The sequence below is a fragment of the Dromiciops gliroides genome, chromosome 1 (genome assembly GCF_019393635.1).
Source record: "Dromiciops gliroides isolate mDroGli1 chromosome 1, mDroGli1.pri, whole genome shotgun sequence".
NCBI lineage: Eukaryota > Metazoa > Chordata > Mammalia > Microbiotheria > Microbiotheriidae > Dromiciops > Dromiciops gliroides.
In genome coordinates this window covers 763339729-763355105 of record NC_057861.1, presented here as the reverse complement: position 1 = coordinate 763355105, position 15377 = coordinate 763339729, and the positions used below count along the sequence as shown (strand labels likewise).

The 15377-nt window shown below is 55.3% G+C and overlaps 1 protein-coding gene across 1 annotated transcript in view; it reads right to left on the bottom strand.

Moving 5' to 3' along the window:
* Positions 1 to 15377, bottom strand: part of CLASP2 (cytoplasmic linker associated protein 2) — a 126017-nt gene that overhangs the window by 21262 nt on the left and 89378 nt on the right. Inside the window, 5 exon segments of the mRNA XM_043962913.1 lie at positions 4346 to 4509; positions 9978 to 10041; positions 12102 to 12352; positions 13995 to 14101; positions 14934 to 14996. Of these exon segments, the coding sequence (XP_043818848.1) occupies positions 4346 to 4509; positions 9978 to 10041; positions 12102 to 12352; positions 13995 to 14101; positions 14934 to 14996 (649 nt within the window).

The following is a 15377-nucleotide window of genomic DNA, read 5'->3' as shown; positions in this document are numbered from 1 at the left end:
CAGCACCAAGCTGGGCGCACTGGCAGGCCCAGCCATGGCGATGCCGGACCTTCCTTAACAGCGGCACAGCGGACTGTTGGCCCCAAGCTGATGATCCAGGTCTGATCAGAAAGCTCACGCCCTGTGGGGAGCCCTCTGAGGGGGGGGGGGAGGCGGCTGACTCGGCTTCCTCCTGGACACCAAGGTGTGAAGAAACAGCGCGTCTGGGAGACCCCCGTCCCACGTCAGGGGGCTCATAACCCGCCCCCAGCCCAAGGAGGTAACTGTGGGTCAGCTCCAACATCTGTCCTCCATCTAATGAGGAACGCAGGCGGCCCTCAGGAAGAGTGTCCCAAGGCTGCCCCAACCTGGCCAACACACGTGCCGATGCTCACTCAGTGACTTCGGTCTGGTCAGGACTGCCCCAGGATGACTGCAGAAGGCTGAGCGCAGCATCTCCCTCTCAACAAGGCCGGCCGTGAGGGCCAGGCAAGAGGAAGAGGGGACTCTCCCCAAGTGCTTCGATCTTCCCCATATCTTTAATGGCGCTGACTGCAGCTCACCCATGCCTTCTGGAAGAGCTACTGAAAGGAATCCAATGACCTCAGAGGCATCCCCAGGAAGATCCCTATGAATGGGCACAGCTTATCGGTGGGATGAGGGGGAACCACGGGAGAGGGTGTTTGTGTGATGGTCAGCGGAGGGAGGAACAGCCCCCAAGTCTGGTAGGAAAGGAGGGCAGAGCAGGAGTAACTTCTTACCTTGACGTAAGGATGGTTTAATTCTTTAAAAGGTAAGAGGAGCCAACAAATAGAAACTATTCTGGGTCTGACTCTCACCAACAGGAAGTAAAAATGACAGGCACCTGGCAGGGGGTAGGAGGAAGCAGAGTGGCTGCTCCTTCCTAGAGCTTGTGTAAGACAAGACGAAGGCTGTCACCACCTGATGTGAGCCCGAGACTCTGGGGGAGCAGATTTCCGAGGCTTCAGAGGAAGGATCGATGACATGCTATAGAATTCTAGAGGTGGTGTGGCCAGAAAGGATGGGAAACTCTCATGAGTGAAATCATGAAGAGGGAAATGACTTCAGAGAGGAGGAAAACCTGAGCCATTCCTCCTTAGGAAAGGAGCCTGCTTGGGACCGGGCTCGATGGGCAAGATCAGCAACAAGGGAGGGAAAATCAGCTGCCCTGGAAAGGACAGAACAACAGCAGGGATGAACGCTGGCATCTCTGCAACATCACTGAAGAAGGGCCGATACGGCCATTGGCAAAGGGAGTCTGCGCACGGGAGAACAGCGAGATTAACTCAGATTCTGTGGTGAGCTTCCGAAGGGTTAGTGAGCCACAGAGAAAAGGAAGGAAACAAGGTATACAGAGTCGGCTTAATCACGGCTCAGCCGGTTAAAACAGGCCGATGGCATAGATACCGCTTAGCTGGACGTCAGAATGCTCTGAAGACATGGAAGCATGACGAGAGGCATCTGGAATAAGCTGAATGGAGATTGAAATGGTGGTTGTAAATAGGTCAACACTGGGCTGGCGGGAGGCCTCTGAGGGAAGATTCTCCAGGAATCTGTTTACGCCGTTCTCAATAACCTGGCTCAAGACGGAGCGGACGTGCTCATCCAGCTTCCAATTGATACAAATCTAGGAAGAGTCGCTCCTACACTGGATGACAGAGTCAGACTCCAAAGAGCTGATGAGCTAGCTACAACACAAGGCTGGAGCTAAGAAGATGGACTCGGACTGGGATAATTCTCATGCCTTGGATTTAAAAAAGAAAAAACAAAAAAAAGGTTCTGGCACAATGCGTGGATGGTCAAAGACCCAGAGGCCACCATGAGTCAATATGGCGACGCAGCCTTCCAGGAGCTGATGGGATCCGGGGTTGACTTAAGAAAGGGAGGAAGCAGCCCAGGAAGGAGGCACGGAGAGCCCTCCTGGGCTCTGTCCGGATCAGACGATACCGAACAATTACACCGCATCCTCAGCGCCAGCCTTTAGGCAGGTGCATTTAGAGGAAGACAACCAGGCTAGTGAATGGCCTTAGATACAAGTCACTTGGAAGGTACAAGGCTGACCAGGAAAAGTGCACGCCAGGGTTTGATGGCACTCTGTCCCAGAGTGGCATGGGCTTCCTGAGAGGGGCCGGCTCCTCTTTGTTGGAAGTCTTCAAGCAGAGGCTGGGTGGGTGATCACTGGTGGGCATCTTTGGGGGCACAGGCCACACCAGAGGTTGCCGAGGTCCCTCTGAACCACAGTTCTGTATTTCTCTTGGATGCCTGCCCTGTCCTGTCAGAAATCTTCCCCACGAGGCCTCCTAAACCACACGGCCACCCTCCAGTCTTCCTTTTCTTGCTGCCCACCTCTGGGGGGGGGGGTTACCATCCATGCTGCACCTTCCAATACAAAGTGCCACCAGTCATGTATGGCAACCTCTTCCCACACACCTGCCACAATTCGATTCTCCAGAGATTATGACTTTTGATCTTGGATCAGAAAAATGTCAAGTGTTAAAAGGGAAGAAGCTTAAACTCACTGGAAACAAAATAAACTTCTAAAAGCAGCCGAGGGTCCTCTTCCCTTCCTAGTCAGCCTTGGCACCGGCTCTTTGCCTGCTTGCAGCTAAGTGCAGGCACTGAGCGACCACTGAAATAGGGAGTGGTCTGGCAACAGGCTCGGATGATTAGGCTAAGAGCTCTGTGAGCGGTGCTGAATATCTCTGAGCAGCCCCCAGCATCCTGAGGAGAGGAGCCCCACATCCAGCCCACTCGAGGTGAGCGGGCTGTCCCTGCTGGCTAACTCTTTGGCATTCATTATTAGATTGCTGTCAGCCCAGGCCTTTGCTGATCCCCCCACTGCGGGCGCTTCTTGTTCTTGCTGCCTACTCCTCAGAACTGATGCTGCATTCCTATGTTGGAATAAGAAGACCTGGCACATGCAGTCCGAGGGCTGGCTGCTCTAGACTGAGCAGGGCATTGGTGGCATCTCCCACAAGAAGGTGATCCGCACATGTTCTGCGGAGGTTCACTTGTTGGCGAGCACCGTCGGGGGTCACCCGCAGGGGTCTCCTATGCTCTTTCCCTTCTTATCCCGTCTATGACTGCCACCTGCCCTCTGCTCCCAAGGTCCCATGAGGCTTCATCTGGATTGTTCCCATAGTCCCCTCACTGGATCTCCTGACTTCTTGTCCTTCCCTTTTCCAAGTTCTCCTCAACTGAGCTGACAAACGGAGTGTGCCAAGAGCCTTGTCGCCCTGTTCAAGAAGTGTGTGTGGCTCCCATGCTGGGGATCTCTGGGAAAACACTCGGCATTTAGAGGATTTCCCTATGGGGCTGTAGTCCTTCTTTCCAGACTGACCAGACATTCCCCCATCCTTGCCCCTGACCCAAACATCAGCAGGCCCACCCAGCCCTTGCCCTAACGGCTGTTTTCTCTACACAAGGGACACACTGCCTCCGCCGTCTCAGCTGATCTCCTTCTCCCCCATGACTGTCTCTGGGCCGCATCCACCTCTCTGGGTGCTGGTGGTCTCGCCCCCTGGGGAGAATGGACCTGCTCCTTTGGTTAAAAGCCCTCTTCTGGCCCGCTGTGCCTATTCCCACTGATGCCTGGGGCTCACGTCCTCCCTTCGTAGTGCTGACCTTGGGGTCCCCTCAACACTTCATTTTTTTCCTTTCCTTTCCCACTGGGCCCAAGCAGCTGCTCAGCCTGGCCAAGGGATCCATGTGCCCTTTGCCCCCCTACCTGGGACTGCTGCATGGAGCCCTAACCCTAAAGGAAGTCTCCTCTTCCTCACCATGCCCTACAACACAAGGGTAACAATGGCCACCTTGGCTGGTCCCGCACCTATCCCCTTCCTCCTCCTCCCCCTGGCCCATGTCCTTTCACCCCTCTTCCCACCCTCTGCCTCCGAGTGAAGCTGGTGAGCTGGCTGCCCCCTGGGCTCGGCCACCGCGGCATTCTCTGCCCTTCGCTGATCTTGTACAACTTGTCTGTGTAGACACTGCATCCCCGGTACCTCACTCAGGAGGAGGCACACAAAGGTATCACCCGAGGTGAGCGTGCCTAGTGCTGGACTTCCTTCTCCTGGTCTCATCTTGGCACTGACCTGGGTTTCAAAGCGCTCTCTGAGAGCCTCACTCTGGAACCTCGGGCCCTGAGCCCAGACCTGGGCTTCTTCCAGACACCCCATTTTAGCTCAACTCCCCATAAGCTAATCTGACGTCAGAGGGCACGTTACCAGAAGTATGGGCACTGTCCAGATGAGCAAACGGAACTCGTCTGAATGATGTGAAATTAACTCAGAAAAGTGCACCACTAGAAGGACCCCCTTCACAGCCGGTCATCCCTGGAGGACATTACCTGGTGATATCCAGGGCTTTCTGAACTTTGGCCTGGACGGACCCAAGCAAGTCAGCGCCCATCTTCTTCAGCAGCTGAGTCAGCAGCACGAAGAGCCAATCCTGAAGGTCGTCCTTGTGGACTTGCAGGAAGTCCACCAGCGTCTCCAGGAACATGCTGAAGACCTACAGAGCAGAGATGGGGAGATGAGCAAAGAGACGAGCGGGGGCGAGGACACACTGTCCCTCGGGGGCAGGAAGACAAAGGAATCAGAGGCAGACAAGGCAGTGGTTGGCAGCCAAGCAGGAAAGGAATCTGTCTTGCTTTTCAGCGGGCTCCTCACACACGGCCCGACTGCGGCAGAAAATTGACAATTAGCTTCTACTCCATGCAGCATCCCTCGAGAAAGGAAGCCTCGCCATGATGGCTGACACACCTGAGGCCCCCAGGCCGCACTCCCTCCAGCGCTAAGCCTTCTGGGCATTTCCTATTAAGGACAGGCCTTCAGACCTGTGTGGACGCAGTCCAAGCTGGCTGAGTGAGCCACTGGACTCCAGCGACCGCACATGCAGAGATGGGACTCATCTACAGTCCTCCTAGCAATGACAGCAGCCTACCTGCCATCAGAGGCAGCTGACCAGCAGGTGACTGAGGACTTTATGACAAGCACGTTTCAAGCACATTCAGCTTTGGGGGGGGGGGGGTGGAGGACACTGGACATCTGACAACTGCTTACATTTAAGTAGTCCTAACTCATTCTTAAGTCAAAACTGGGCAGCGTTTGACAATAACAAGAGGGAAGACAGGCCAATGTCGTATTTTTGGTGGACATTCAAGTCACTTTTGACAACCATTCCAAAGGCATGCTTACACAATCTCTAGGGTAAGAAAGAAATCAGATAGAAACGATAATACTCAAGATAAACTACTACAGTTACTTTCAGTTCCTGAAATGTGACAAAAACAACAGAGGGCCCTCACATTAGGGCTACCTCTAGGTCTGAGCAGATCATGCTTACGGAAAAGGGCGCTGCAGCCGCTACACACGCGGCTCATCAAAACGCCCGCTGTAATAAGACTGCTGCTCTTAAAGAATAAAAAGGTGAGTGCGGAAGACCCTACAGTGAAAACAGAGAAGTCAGCTCCAGTGCCCTCTCCTCTTTGGCACACACCAGAGCACAGACTAGTTCATTTTAAGGACAGTCCTCGCTTTGAATGAGGCTTAAGCAAAATAACCTCAGTAGAGACTGTGTGGAAGACAGATGCGATGGATTTTTATTGATTGATCACAGACTACACTTGTGGTGTGGGCATGTCAGGGATGGACTTTAATTACACAGGAGATGCACAAACCACCCGATTTCTCCCCTAGTGCCAAAAAACCTACTGGGGTGGTGCACCTGAAACCGGCCTGAGTAAGCCCACGCTGCTCTTGGAGACGACCCCTTCCAGGAGATGCCTGCAGACACAGACAATCTGAAGGAACCTAGCGGGTCCCCCCCAACCCCACTGCCACCGAAGTCCCCAAGGGCCCTCTCTCTGATGGAATGTTTCACCCAAACTTCTTGAAAGGAGCCCCTAGTTGTCTTCTGAACACCCCTCTTTGTCCTACAGTTTAGGGCTAGGGATAACAAAAGCAGGCGCTTCCAAGAGCCGTCCTCTGAAAATGGCCTTTGCTGTGGATGCCAGGACATGCACAGAGCTCTGAAGGCCTGAGTTCAGATATGCTCCAGGGCTGCTCAAAGCCCAGGCCTTTCTCAAAGGCTCTCATCATGCTTCCCCGTCTTGCACTTCTGAAATGGATGGCATTCATCTAAGTGCAGGACTCCATTCCCTAACTTGACTCCTTCCTCTTAGCTTCAGCACCGATCTGGGCAGTAGCCTCTCTGAGCGGGGTTGCAGTGACTTCATTTTAAAGCATAATCTCTTCTTTGTTTCATTTCATTTTGTTTTGTAGAAATCCCTCAGTCCCGCGTCACTGACCGGGCTGCTCTCAGGAGGATGGCATGCCTGTCAGGGCCTCTGTGGACCCCAATGCTCTCATCCACTGAGGTCATCTGCAACTGGTCGGATGTGTCACCTCAGACCGGTCTCCTTGATTGATCCAGTGGCCATTCAGGCAACAGAGATTCCTGCCACCTAAGAGGCCTTGGGTCTCCCCTCTGTGAGACTGGCTGCTGCCTAGCAGAGGTTTCGAGGCCTTTTTGCCTTTAGACCTGGGCCTGTCTGATACCCCAAGGGGAATGCTAGTGGAGTCTAGACTCCAGATGGGGATGGGGCCCAGCTGCTCTACACACACATGCTGCCAACATAAGAGATGCCCGACTCGAAGAGCAGATCTAAAGGGCTGAGTTTTCCCTCTGGACCTCTTCCATCCACCCTACATCTTCACTGCTGTTTCTGGCCCATTCACAAAGAGGAAAGCAGCAAAAATAATTGGCTGAGGAAGCTGGGACATTTTATTTCCTGAGATAAAACTGGAAATTCTTTGTCTAGACAAGAGAGCGTGCTGCCTACTTCCGACCGGAGTCTGTACATTCATTTCTTTAGGAATGCCGGCAGCAGCAGCCGTAGGGTCCCCTCTTAGGATTAAGAAGCAGAAGGGAGCACGCCCCAGAGCCAGGCGGTACATCCCCCCTCCCCCACTGTGGCCCACGTGAGTTCAGTGACGCCAAGGAGCCCAGTTGGGGTCTGAAGTGCTCCCTGTGCTTGCTGATGGAGGGAAAGGTCCTACCCCTGAAAGCCACCCAGTCAAGGAGAGGGTCTTAGGTGTGCCAGTCATCATCCCATTGAAGACAGAAGAACATAACCCAATTACGTCAGTTAATTAGTAGATGAGAAAAGCACATCTGCAAGCAGAGCCACAGGGCTTGCATAATCGTACAGAGAGTTGCATGAACTGCAACAGGTCTGACACTGCATGAATCTTTGGGAGAGAAAAAGGAAGAGAGAAGAAGGGTTAATGTCATCGTCATGCAGCAAAGTTAGCTTTCCAACAAATATTGAACCAACTTACTCTCTACCGAGAGTTCCGACACAGGAGACAGCATGCAAAAAGAAAAGGAAAAAAAGAAAAACACACACATTAGTTGCCATCAATGCAAAGTCCCTGTACGGAAGAAAACAAAGAGAAAATAAAAGATGGCAAATGGATTCTCCACAAGTTCAGCGTGAGCCTGACCCTCTTTCCTGCCAGGAGCCACCAATGGATGGGAGAAGAGTCCCAGGCACCAGCGGCAGGACCAGAGGCCGGAGGGCCTCTGCATATGGCTGGGGTAGCTCTCTGCCCAGCTCTGCCTCTGGCTCTCCGAGGGCCAGGGAGGAAGCCAGAGACCTGCCTTCCCATCCATCCTTCTACTTGAGGCATTTGGAAGCCCCAGGGCTTCCGCAGACTGACGGACTGCCAGAGGGCCTCAGGACCAAGGGGTGTCAGAGGGGTGACCCTCCCCTGTGAGGCTGACCCCGACTCTGGAGTCCATCGGACAAAATAACTGGGACCAGTTTCTGGTTTAAAATGAATTGCTAAGTAGCCCAGAGCATCCCAAGTGAACATCGTCACTGTCCTACACGACTTCTCTTTATTTTGTTCAGCATTTCCCAGAGACATTTTCATCTGGTTCAGGCTAGTTTTGAGTCAGCCTAGCTGTGAGGCACACCCCAGGCTGTCACTAAGCCAGGCCATTCCTACGGCCATGACGTGGTGGCCACGGCCCCTTGTGAGATCCAGCATCGAGGCCTTTTGGTCACCTGAACATGAGTAGATGGGGTAGAGCACTTCCCAGAGGAGCTAGAGACAAGCAGGCATCTGTCCTCCACCTCACCCAGACCTCCAACTGTCCTTGGCAAAGCTGAGCTGCTGTGAAACCCCAGGCACCTGCTGTGGGGATGGAGAGCCCACGGCTCCATGGCCCTGGGCGGCCTGGTTGCTGGGAGGCCAGGGCTGCTCCGAAGGTCTCCCTCCGTCAGGGCTGGAGGGCCCTGTGTTCACCACTGCTTCACCACAGTAAGGAATAGAAATGGAGCTGGCTGGCAGAGTGGCCAAAGGCCAGGGAGTAGACTATAGACACACAAACGTATGTGTATATATGTGATATATATATATTGAATATTGCATATTGTATTGTGTCTACTGGGGTAGACAACTGGTCCACGGGATGGAGCTCTGGGCTTGAAAACAGGAAGACCTGAGTTCAAATCCTGCCACAGACACCTGATCTTGGACAAGTCACTTCGTTGATACAGTAACAGTACCTTCCCAAGGTCGCAGTGAGAATCAAATGAGCTAATAACTGTAAAGTACTTGGCAGAGGGCCTGAAAGTGAGCTACGATCGCCATCCTGGATGACACGATCACACAGCACAGATGCCTAAAGAATCCCTCGCCACGTCTATAACACAGAGAGCGAGACACGTCTGGCTGGCAGCCCCTCTCTCTGAGCCCAGCTCTCTACATCTCAGGTGCCTGGGGTGGGATGTCTGAATCTCCCCTCGGGCACTGGCTAGCTGGGGAACACGGGGCACAGCCCCGAAAACAACCAGGCACCTCCCTTCTGTGCCTCAGCTCCCTCATCTGTCACATGGGGATAAGAACAGCGCCCACCCCCAGGGCTGCCGCGGGGCTCAGAGGACCCCATCTGTGCCAAGCGCCTGACCAGGGGCCAGGGTGCTTGAGGACGGTCAGTCACCACGACTGTTCTTGGAATCCTTCTAAGAAGAGGCCCCTCTCTGGGTGCTCCTGGTGAAGACAAGACTGTACAGGACCAAGCGAGGGAGGGAGAGACAAGCCCTCCCCCAACAGAGCAGGTCAGCAGCACCTTGGCGGGGTGGGCTGTAGGACACGTGTACGGTCCAAACTGACCACAGCGTGGTCAGGGACTCAGATCAGGCAAACTGCCCTTTGAAAACCAACTTTTGGTCCTGGTTTTTAAAAATCCTGCATTTCAGCCTCTCTGGTTCATCAAGTACCTGCATTGTTCTGCGTGACTCATAGCAGAAGACAGAAGGCTGCCGGGGGGGGGGGGGGGGGGGGGGGGCCAGGTCAGCAAGACCCAAGTGCAGAGAATGAGCTCGGACAAGCAAGGGTCCTTTTTCCACCTTCGACGCGGAAGGCGTTCTCGCTTCTTGCACAATGGTGCGTACCTCTGGAAGTCCCATTCGGGGGACCGAGCCTTCAAAGGACTTTAGAAGAAGAAACTGTGTGTGTGCCGCTGACTGGTAAGAGAGCCGAGAGCAGGCACTGTGCCATCCCAAGTCCTTTCTAAGTGACGGCGTACCGGACAAACATCCCAGTACATTTACACACAGAGATAAATAACAAGTAGAAATGGTGAGTAAAACAGACAATGGATAGGGGTGCCAAAGAGAGGCCAGTGAAATCCTAGGGCTCCCCTGGGGGCCTCCCCGCCCACAGCCTGGGGGACACTCCCAAGGTCCCAGTGGGCAGAACAGATTTCTACCCTGGCTGTGCAAGTCACAAGGCTGATGGTGGACTCACACGGGCTTTGTTCAGGAGACAGACACACAGACAGACTTGGCTTCCAGAGAAGGGCTGGGGTGGCACTGGCCCGCTCCCCCATATGGGCAGCTGTGTCAGGGGCTGCACCAGCCCATGTTGACAAGCTAAGGAGGCAAGGGGCTGTGGCACTGGGCTTACCTTGCTGTGAGGGTCGGCAAACATCCTGGTGAAAATCTCACACAATCTTTTCAGCTCGACACGACTAGCAAAATGACAAAGCGGTGAACGAATAGTCAGCTAGAATTCCAAGAAAATATTTGAACCCTGCCTTCAGAAGTGAAGCTGAGCCATAGTTCACTGACCAACACGCTGCATGGGACCCAACAAGGGGGGTGTGTGTGAGTGTGTGTGAGTGACACGCGCACAATTCGCATGCAGGGCAGAAGAGGAGCGGTCTTAGAGACACTTGGGAGCAGGCAGTGGGGGGCTGCGGCCTGAGCAGCACGCTGGCCTGGATGCCAGGGCCAGGCCACACAGCAAGGACCCCTTGCTGACCCTGCCTGCGCCTTTTTCTCTTGCTGCCCTGATTGTGCACCCAGGACTAGCCAGCACCCAAAGGGCGGCGTTGGGGGCTGTCTGCACTGGCCTGCTGACTTGGCTTTTCTACGAGACGAAAGCCAGTTGCTGCCATCAGAGTCCGCACCAGACTGGGGAGCTACAGTCTGTACACAGCACAAAGGCCCGGAGAAGGCCCAGGGCCCCGGGGGCCCCAGCACACACACACAGTCAGCGAGGTTCAGTCCTGTCTCAGGTCCTTCCTTCCTAGACGTGGGGCCCTGGGCAAGTCCCTTCACCACAGCCAGCCTCAGTTTCCCCAGCTGCGAATGGGGGTGGCTGGGAGGACCCAGGGAGGCGAGAGCTGGCAGTGTGTGTGGGTGGAGTGGTGGTTAATTAAATTGAGAAGGATGGGGATGTGACCTCCTCTGTGCCCCACTAGGGAGGGACCTGAAAGCAGCTTGGGGTGGGGGTGGGGGGGTAGGTGCTGGGCCTCTGCAGGAAGGAAGAGGGGGCAGGCACCGATGCCCCAGGGCACTGGCAGGCAGGGGCTGCTCATCTCTGGTCAGCATCAAGTTCTCTTTCTGCCACGGCTGCCTCTACCCACCTCCTCCCAGGACACATTCCTTGAAGGTCAGCAGGATGCGCCCCACGCCCATGGGTGCAAGGGCACCAGCGGCCCCGTTTGACAAAGGGGCAGAGGAGGGAGGTGTCTTCTCACTGCTCGTCAGGGGCCAATGTGAGGCACAACGTCAGGTCAGCACCCCCACCCCTCAGGTTCACCAGGCGCTATCTTACCAGCTCTATGACATGCCTGGCCCAGGACTGGAGTGTGAAGCAGGAGAGGGAAGAAGGGTGGGATGAGGAGTGAGAGTGAGAATGAGAGAGAAAGAGAGGAGGGAGGGAGAAAGAGAGGTTGAGGTGGGTTGGGGAGAGGGAGAGACAGAGGCAGAGACAGAGAGATAGAGACAGAGAGAGGAAGGCAGAGACAGAGAGACACACAGAGATACAGAGAGGAGGGAGACAGGGAGCGAGAGAGAGAGAGATTGAGGTGGGCTGGGGAGAGGGAGAGACAGAGGCAGAGACAGAGAGATACACAGAGAGATACAGAGAGGAGGGAGAGACAGAGAGATAGGAGAGACAGAGAGAGGCAGAGGCAGAGATAGAGACAGAGAGAGATACAGAGAGGAGGGAGAGAAGGCGGGGAGGGTAGAGAGAGGAGAGATAGATTGAAACAGAGCAGACAGAGAGACACAGAGACTGACAGAGGAAGGAGGGGTCAGGGCCAGAGCCAAATCAAGACTCACTCTCTCTCTCTCTCTCTCTCTGTTTCTGTCTCTGGGTTGGGTGCCTAGGACAGAGCTTTGGGGAGCACAGGTGACGACTAAGGAAGGCATCAGACGGGGACCCCAGACTCTGCAGACAGCCATCTGTCCCGGGCCCAGGGGCTTCTCCAGCCCCCCTTGCTGACTGCCCTGGGACCCACAGCTGAGACACGCTGGCCTCCGGGGGAGGCTTCTGGGCGGAGGGCCGGCTGGGCCCCCGTAGCCGTGGCTGGGGGAGGTGGAGAAGGTGTAGGCCCAAAGCCAGACTGGCCTCCAAGTGCCCTGGTGCGGGTGGTGCTCCTAATGAGGAAGCCCTAAGGCCCTCACGATCTGAGGCTTCTCCAAGCTTCTGGGTCCCACAGACATCATTCCCACTTCACGGAGGAGAAGACCGAGGCTCCCTCCGTGCCCTGCCTCCGGGGGACGGTCCCTGGCCCCTTACCTCAGTGTGCGCTGGCTCTTGAGCAGGCTCTGAAGGCCCAGCAGGCCTTCCTTCCTCTCGGACCAGTTGGAGCTGGCGCAGCGGTTCAGCACCTCGGCCACGTCCTCCGTCTGCCGCATGTAGGTGGGGATGCTGCCATTCCTGGAGCTGTAGGAGCGCTCGGAGCAGGCGCTGGAGGCGTCGCTGTTGGCGTCATCGTCCGAGTACATGCCGCTGCCGTACAGCTCGTATCGCCTGCGTGCTGGCTTTTTCTGGGCAGAGCGGGGCTCAGTGTGAGAGGGCGTGTGTGGGAGCGTGGGGGAGTCTGGCCACACTCTCCCCCATTCCCCCTAACGACCCCCCTTCCCATGGGCATGGGATGGCGCTCACTCCCTCTCCTCGAGCACTGAGAGCCAAGGGCCTGGTGTGGCCACACGCTGCGGCCCTCGCACCCATGCCCTGACATGCTCTCCCTCCCAGAGTGGGCTCCGGACTGAACCCCTTCTCTGACCTTCCGAGTCAGAGTCGGAAGCTTCCTGCAGACCCCCTTAGATGGGCTGGGAGATACCCAGTGACCATGGCACTAAGTCTGTTCTGAACTTCATTTGGGTGGGGAGAACTCCATGAAATACATGCCGGCGTTCCCACAAAACTCACAGGAGGGAACGTTGCATCAGTGGAGAGTTTAAATTAGAATCCGGCCACACATTTATGTCCTTGAACCCCCCCTAAGGGGAGTGTGCTGATGAGACCCCACTTTCTACTCTCTCCATTACGCTGTCACTAGCGGCCCCCTCCAGCCGGTGGGTTTTCTGTCTCCCCAATTGGCCAGTGGAGTCAAGGGACTTCAGTGCCTGGCTCCCTCCTGGCTCTCAATCTCTTTCTGTGCCTCCATCCTCGAGTCTAGGGTTCCGATCCTGCCTGGGCACCAAGCGTGACCTGACTTGACCCTCTCCTCTTTTGTCAGAGAACTAGCTGAGAAGCCGGTGCATGGGTAGAGTACAGAAAGACAAAGTTGGACACAAAAGGTGAGAAAACAGGAATGTATCTACCTTGGTCCGCATGTCTCCTAAGAGCTGAGAGCAGTGAGTTATCAAAGAGAAAAATGGAGAACAGTGAGAAGATAATCCTGTCAGCCCTCCCTTTGTTCAAGAACATCGGGCTGCCCAACAGCCGGGCACTTAGCACAGGGCAGGGCAGAGACATTTCTACCTCCCCACAGAGCCATAGCAAACACCACGTCGGGTGAGGGACACGAGAACTGAGCTGAAGAAGGAAGCCTGGCTGCTGACCCCTGACCCCTCCCCTTCTAAAGCCGAGCTGTTAGGGGTGACCTCTGACCAGATGAGAAAGCATAAGGGGGTGGCAGGACATCTCCCTCCCACTGGACTCCAAGGTAACTCGAGGCAAGGTTCTGTGGTCTCCGAGGGTGCCTGTGACCTGGCATCCTGGCATGCCTGCTCTACAGCCCGAGGGCGCAAAGGAAGTGCAGTGCAAGAGAAGAGATCTTCTCATTCCCCCCCACCCCGCCCCCCAAGACATCTGCCTGCTTTCCCAAAGTGGCGAGCGCTCAACACAGTGAGGAGGCGTTCAAACAGCTTTGGGGATGGCCAATGGTGTCACAAAACAAAATGTTTAAAAACAAAACTAATCCCAAATAAAACCCTGACCCTCTTTTTTGGGGCCTTTGCCCAGGTCTGCCCAGGCAAAGGGCGAGCCTGCGGCTGCATCTGGGAGGGGAACCTTTGACCCTGAGCCCTCCTTCTCTAATGAGCTCGGGTGGCTTTCTTTTTCTCCTTTCGGTGTAACTGAAACGGCCCCAAGAGAACGGCCCGTGCCCATCAGGCTCCAAGGCAGGCTATGCCTGTCCCCAAGCACAAGAGTAACCGAGAGGGAGACGAGGCTTGCGCTTACCAAGGCATCGGCGACGGCTTCCTCCACGTCGGAGCCCGTGTTCAGGACACGCATGGCGCTGACGGAAGACGACAGGCGGCTGGACTGACCGATCCCGTAACCCGTGCCTGGCGTGACAGAAGGAGGCCAATTGTCATGTGTGTTCCTGGAGCCAGGGCACAGCGTTTGAAAGGCAATGGGATGGACAAGAAGGGGCTTTGGGTTTTGGCGGAAGCAAAGTAAAAATGGAGGGTGTAACAGCAATTCAAACGGAGACTGTGTGGGAAATCACATGAGTGACTGCCTGCGGGGTCAGAAGCTGTGAGAAGCTCCCAGGGTGCGGCCAGATCTGGGTGATCCCCAGTACACGAGGGAGACACACGCACGCTTAAGGCGACTGGGCACATCTCAAGAGCTGCAAAGGGTCTCCTTGGACAAACCTCAGTTCCGACACAATTCACATTTCCTTCTGATCTCCGCGGGCAGTGGGCCTGACGTCACTGGAAGTGCTGCCAACAGTGGTGAAGCGCAGCACCCCAGGTGAGGCTGCCCAGAGGGGATGAGAGCGAGGATATGCATGTGTGTGTATGTGCACACATGTGTCCATGTGAGTGCATGTGTGCACACATGTGCGTGTGTTTGTGTGCAGGTGCATGTGCAGGTGTGTATTCAAAGCAAGCACATCAAATGGACCACAAACATACATCACGATGTTAGAAAACGACATGCAGGGAAACCAAAAGTCTAAAGGTGAAAGGACAGAAAACAAGAGGGAGAAGGACCCCAAGAAGGCAGCTCTGCAAATGATCGCTCTACGGAGGGGATTCTCTAGTGCGAGGACTGGATGGAAATAAATCAATCAGGGTTTGGGAAAGATGGGGGGGATGATTCAACGGAAACTCAGTTAGAACCAAAGCGAGATGAGGGCAGAGCCGAGAGCCAAGGGTACTCATCCTTCACCTGTGGCCCCGCAAACATCGGGGGTGTAGAGGGCCCCTGTCGATCTGGAGTGATGCCTGGAAGCTGCAATAACAGGACCACACAAAGCCTGCCTGTTATGAGGGGAGTGGAGCAGGGGCCGTGCGCGCACACATGAGGGAGCTCAGGGGACCCTGGGGCAGAGGCCCTCCGTGCACGCAGGCCTGCCGACGCAAAGCTGAAGGAGGCTTCAGGTGGAGGGGAAGGGAAGGCAGATGGCAGAGGACAGGCAGAAGCGGGGATGACCCAAACCCTTCCCTCCAAAGAGCTTCCCTGAAGTGCCTTCCCGCAGACTCTGTGGTGAGCATTCACTTTAAGAAGAGGCATATCCCCCAAATCAAGAGCCCTGTCCTGAACAGATCTGGCCACATGACAGACATCAGAACAAGCGCCAATTCTTGGCCCACTTGTCCTAGAACGTGAAGG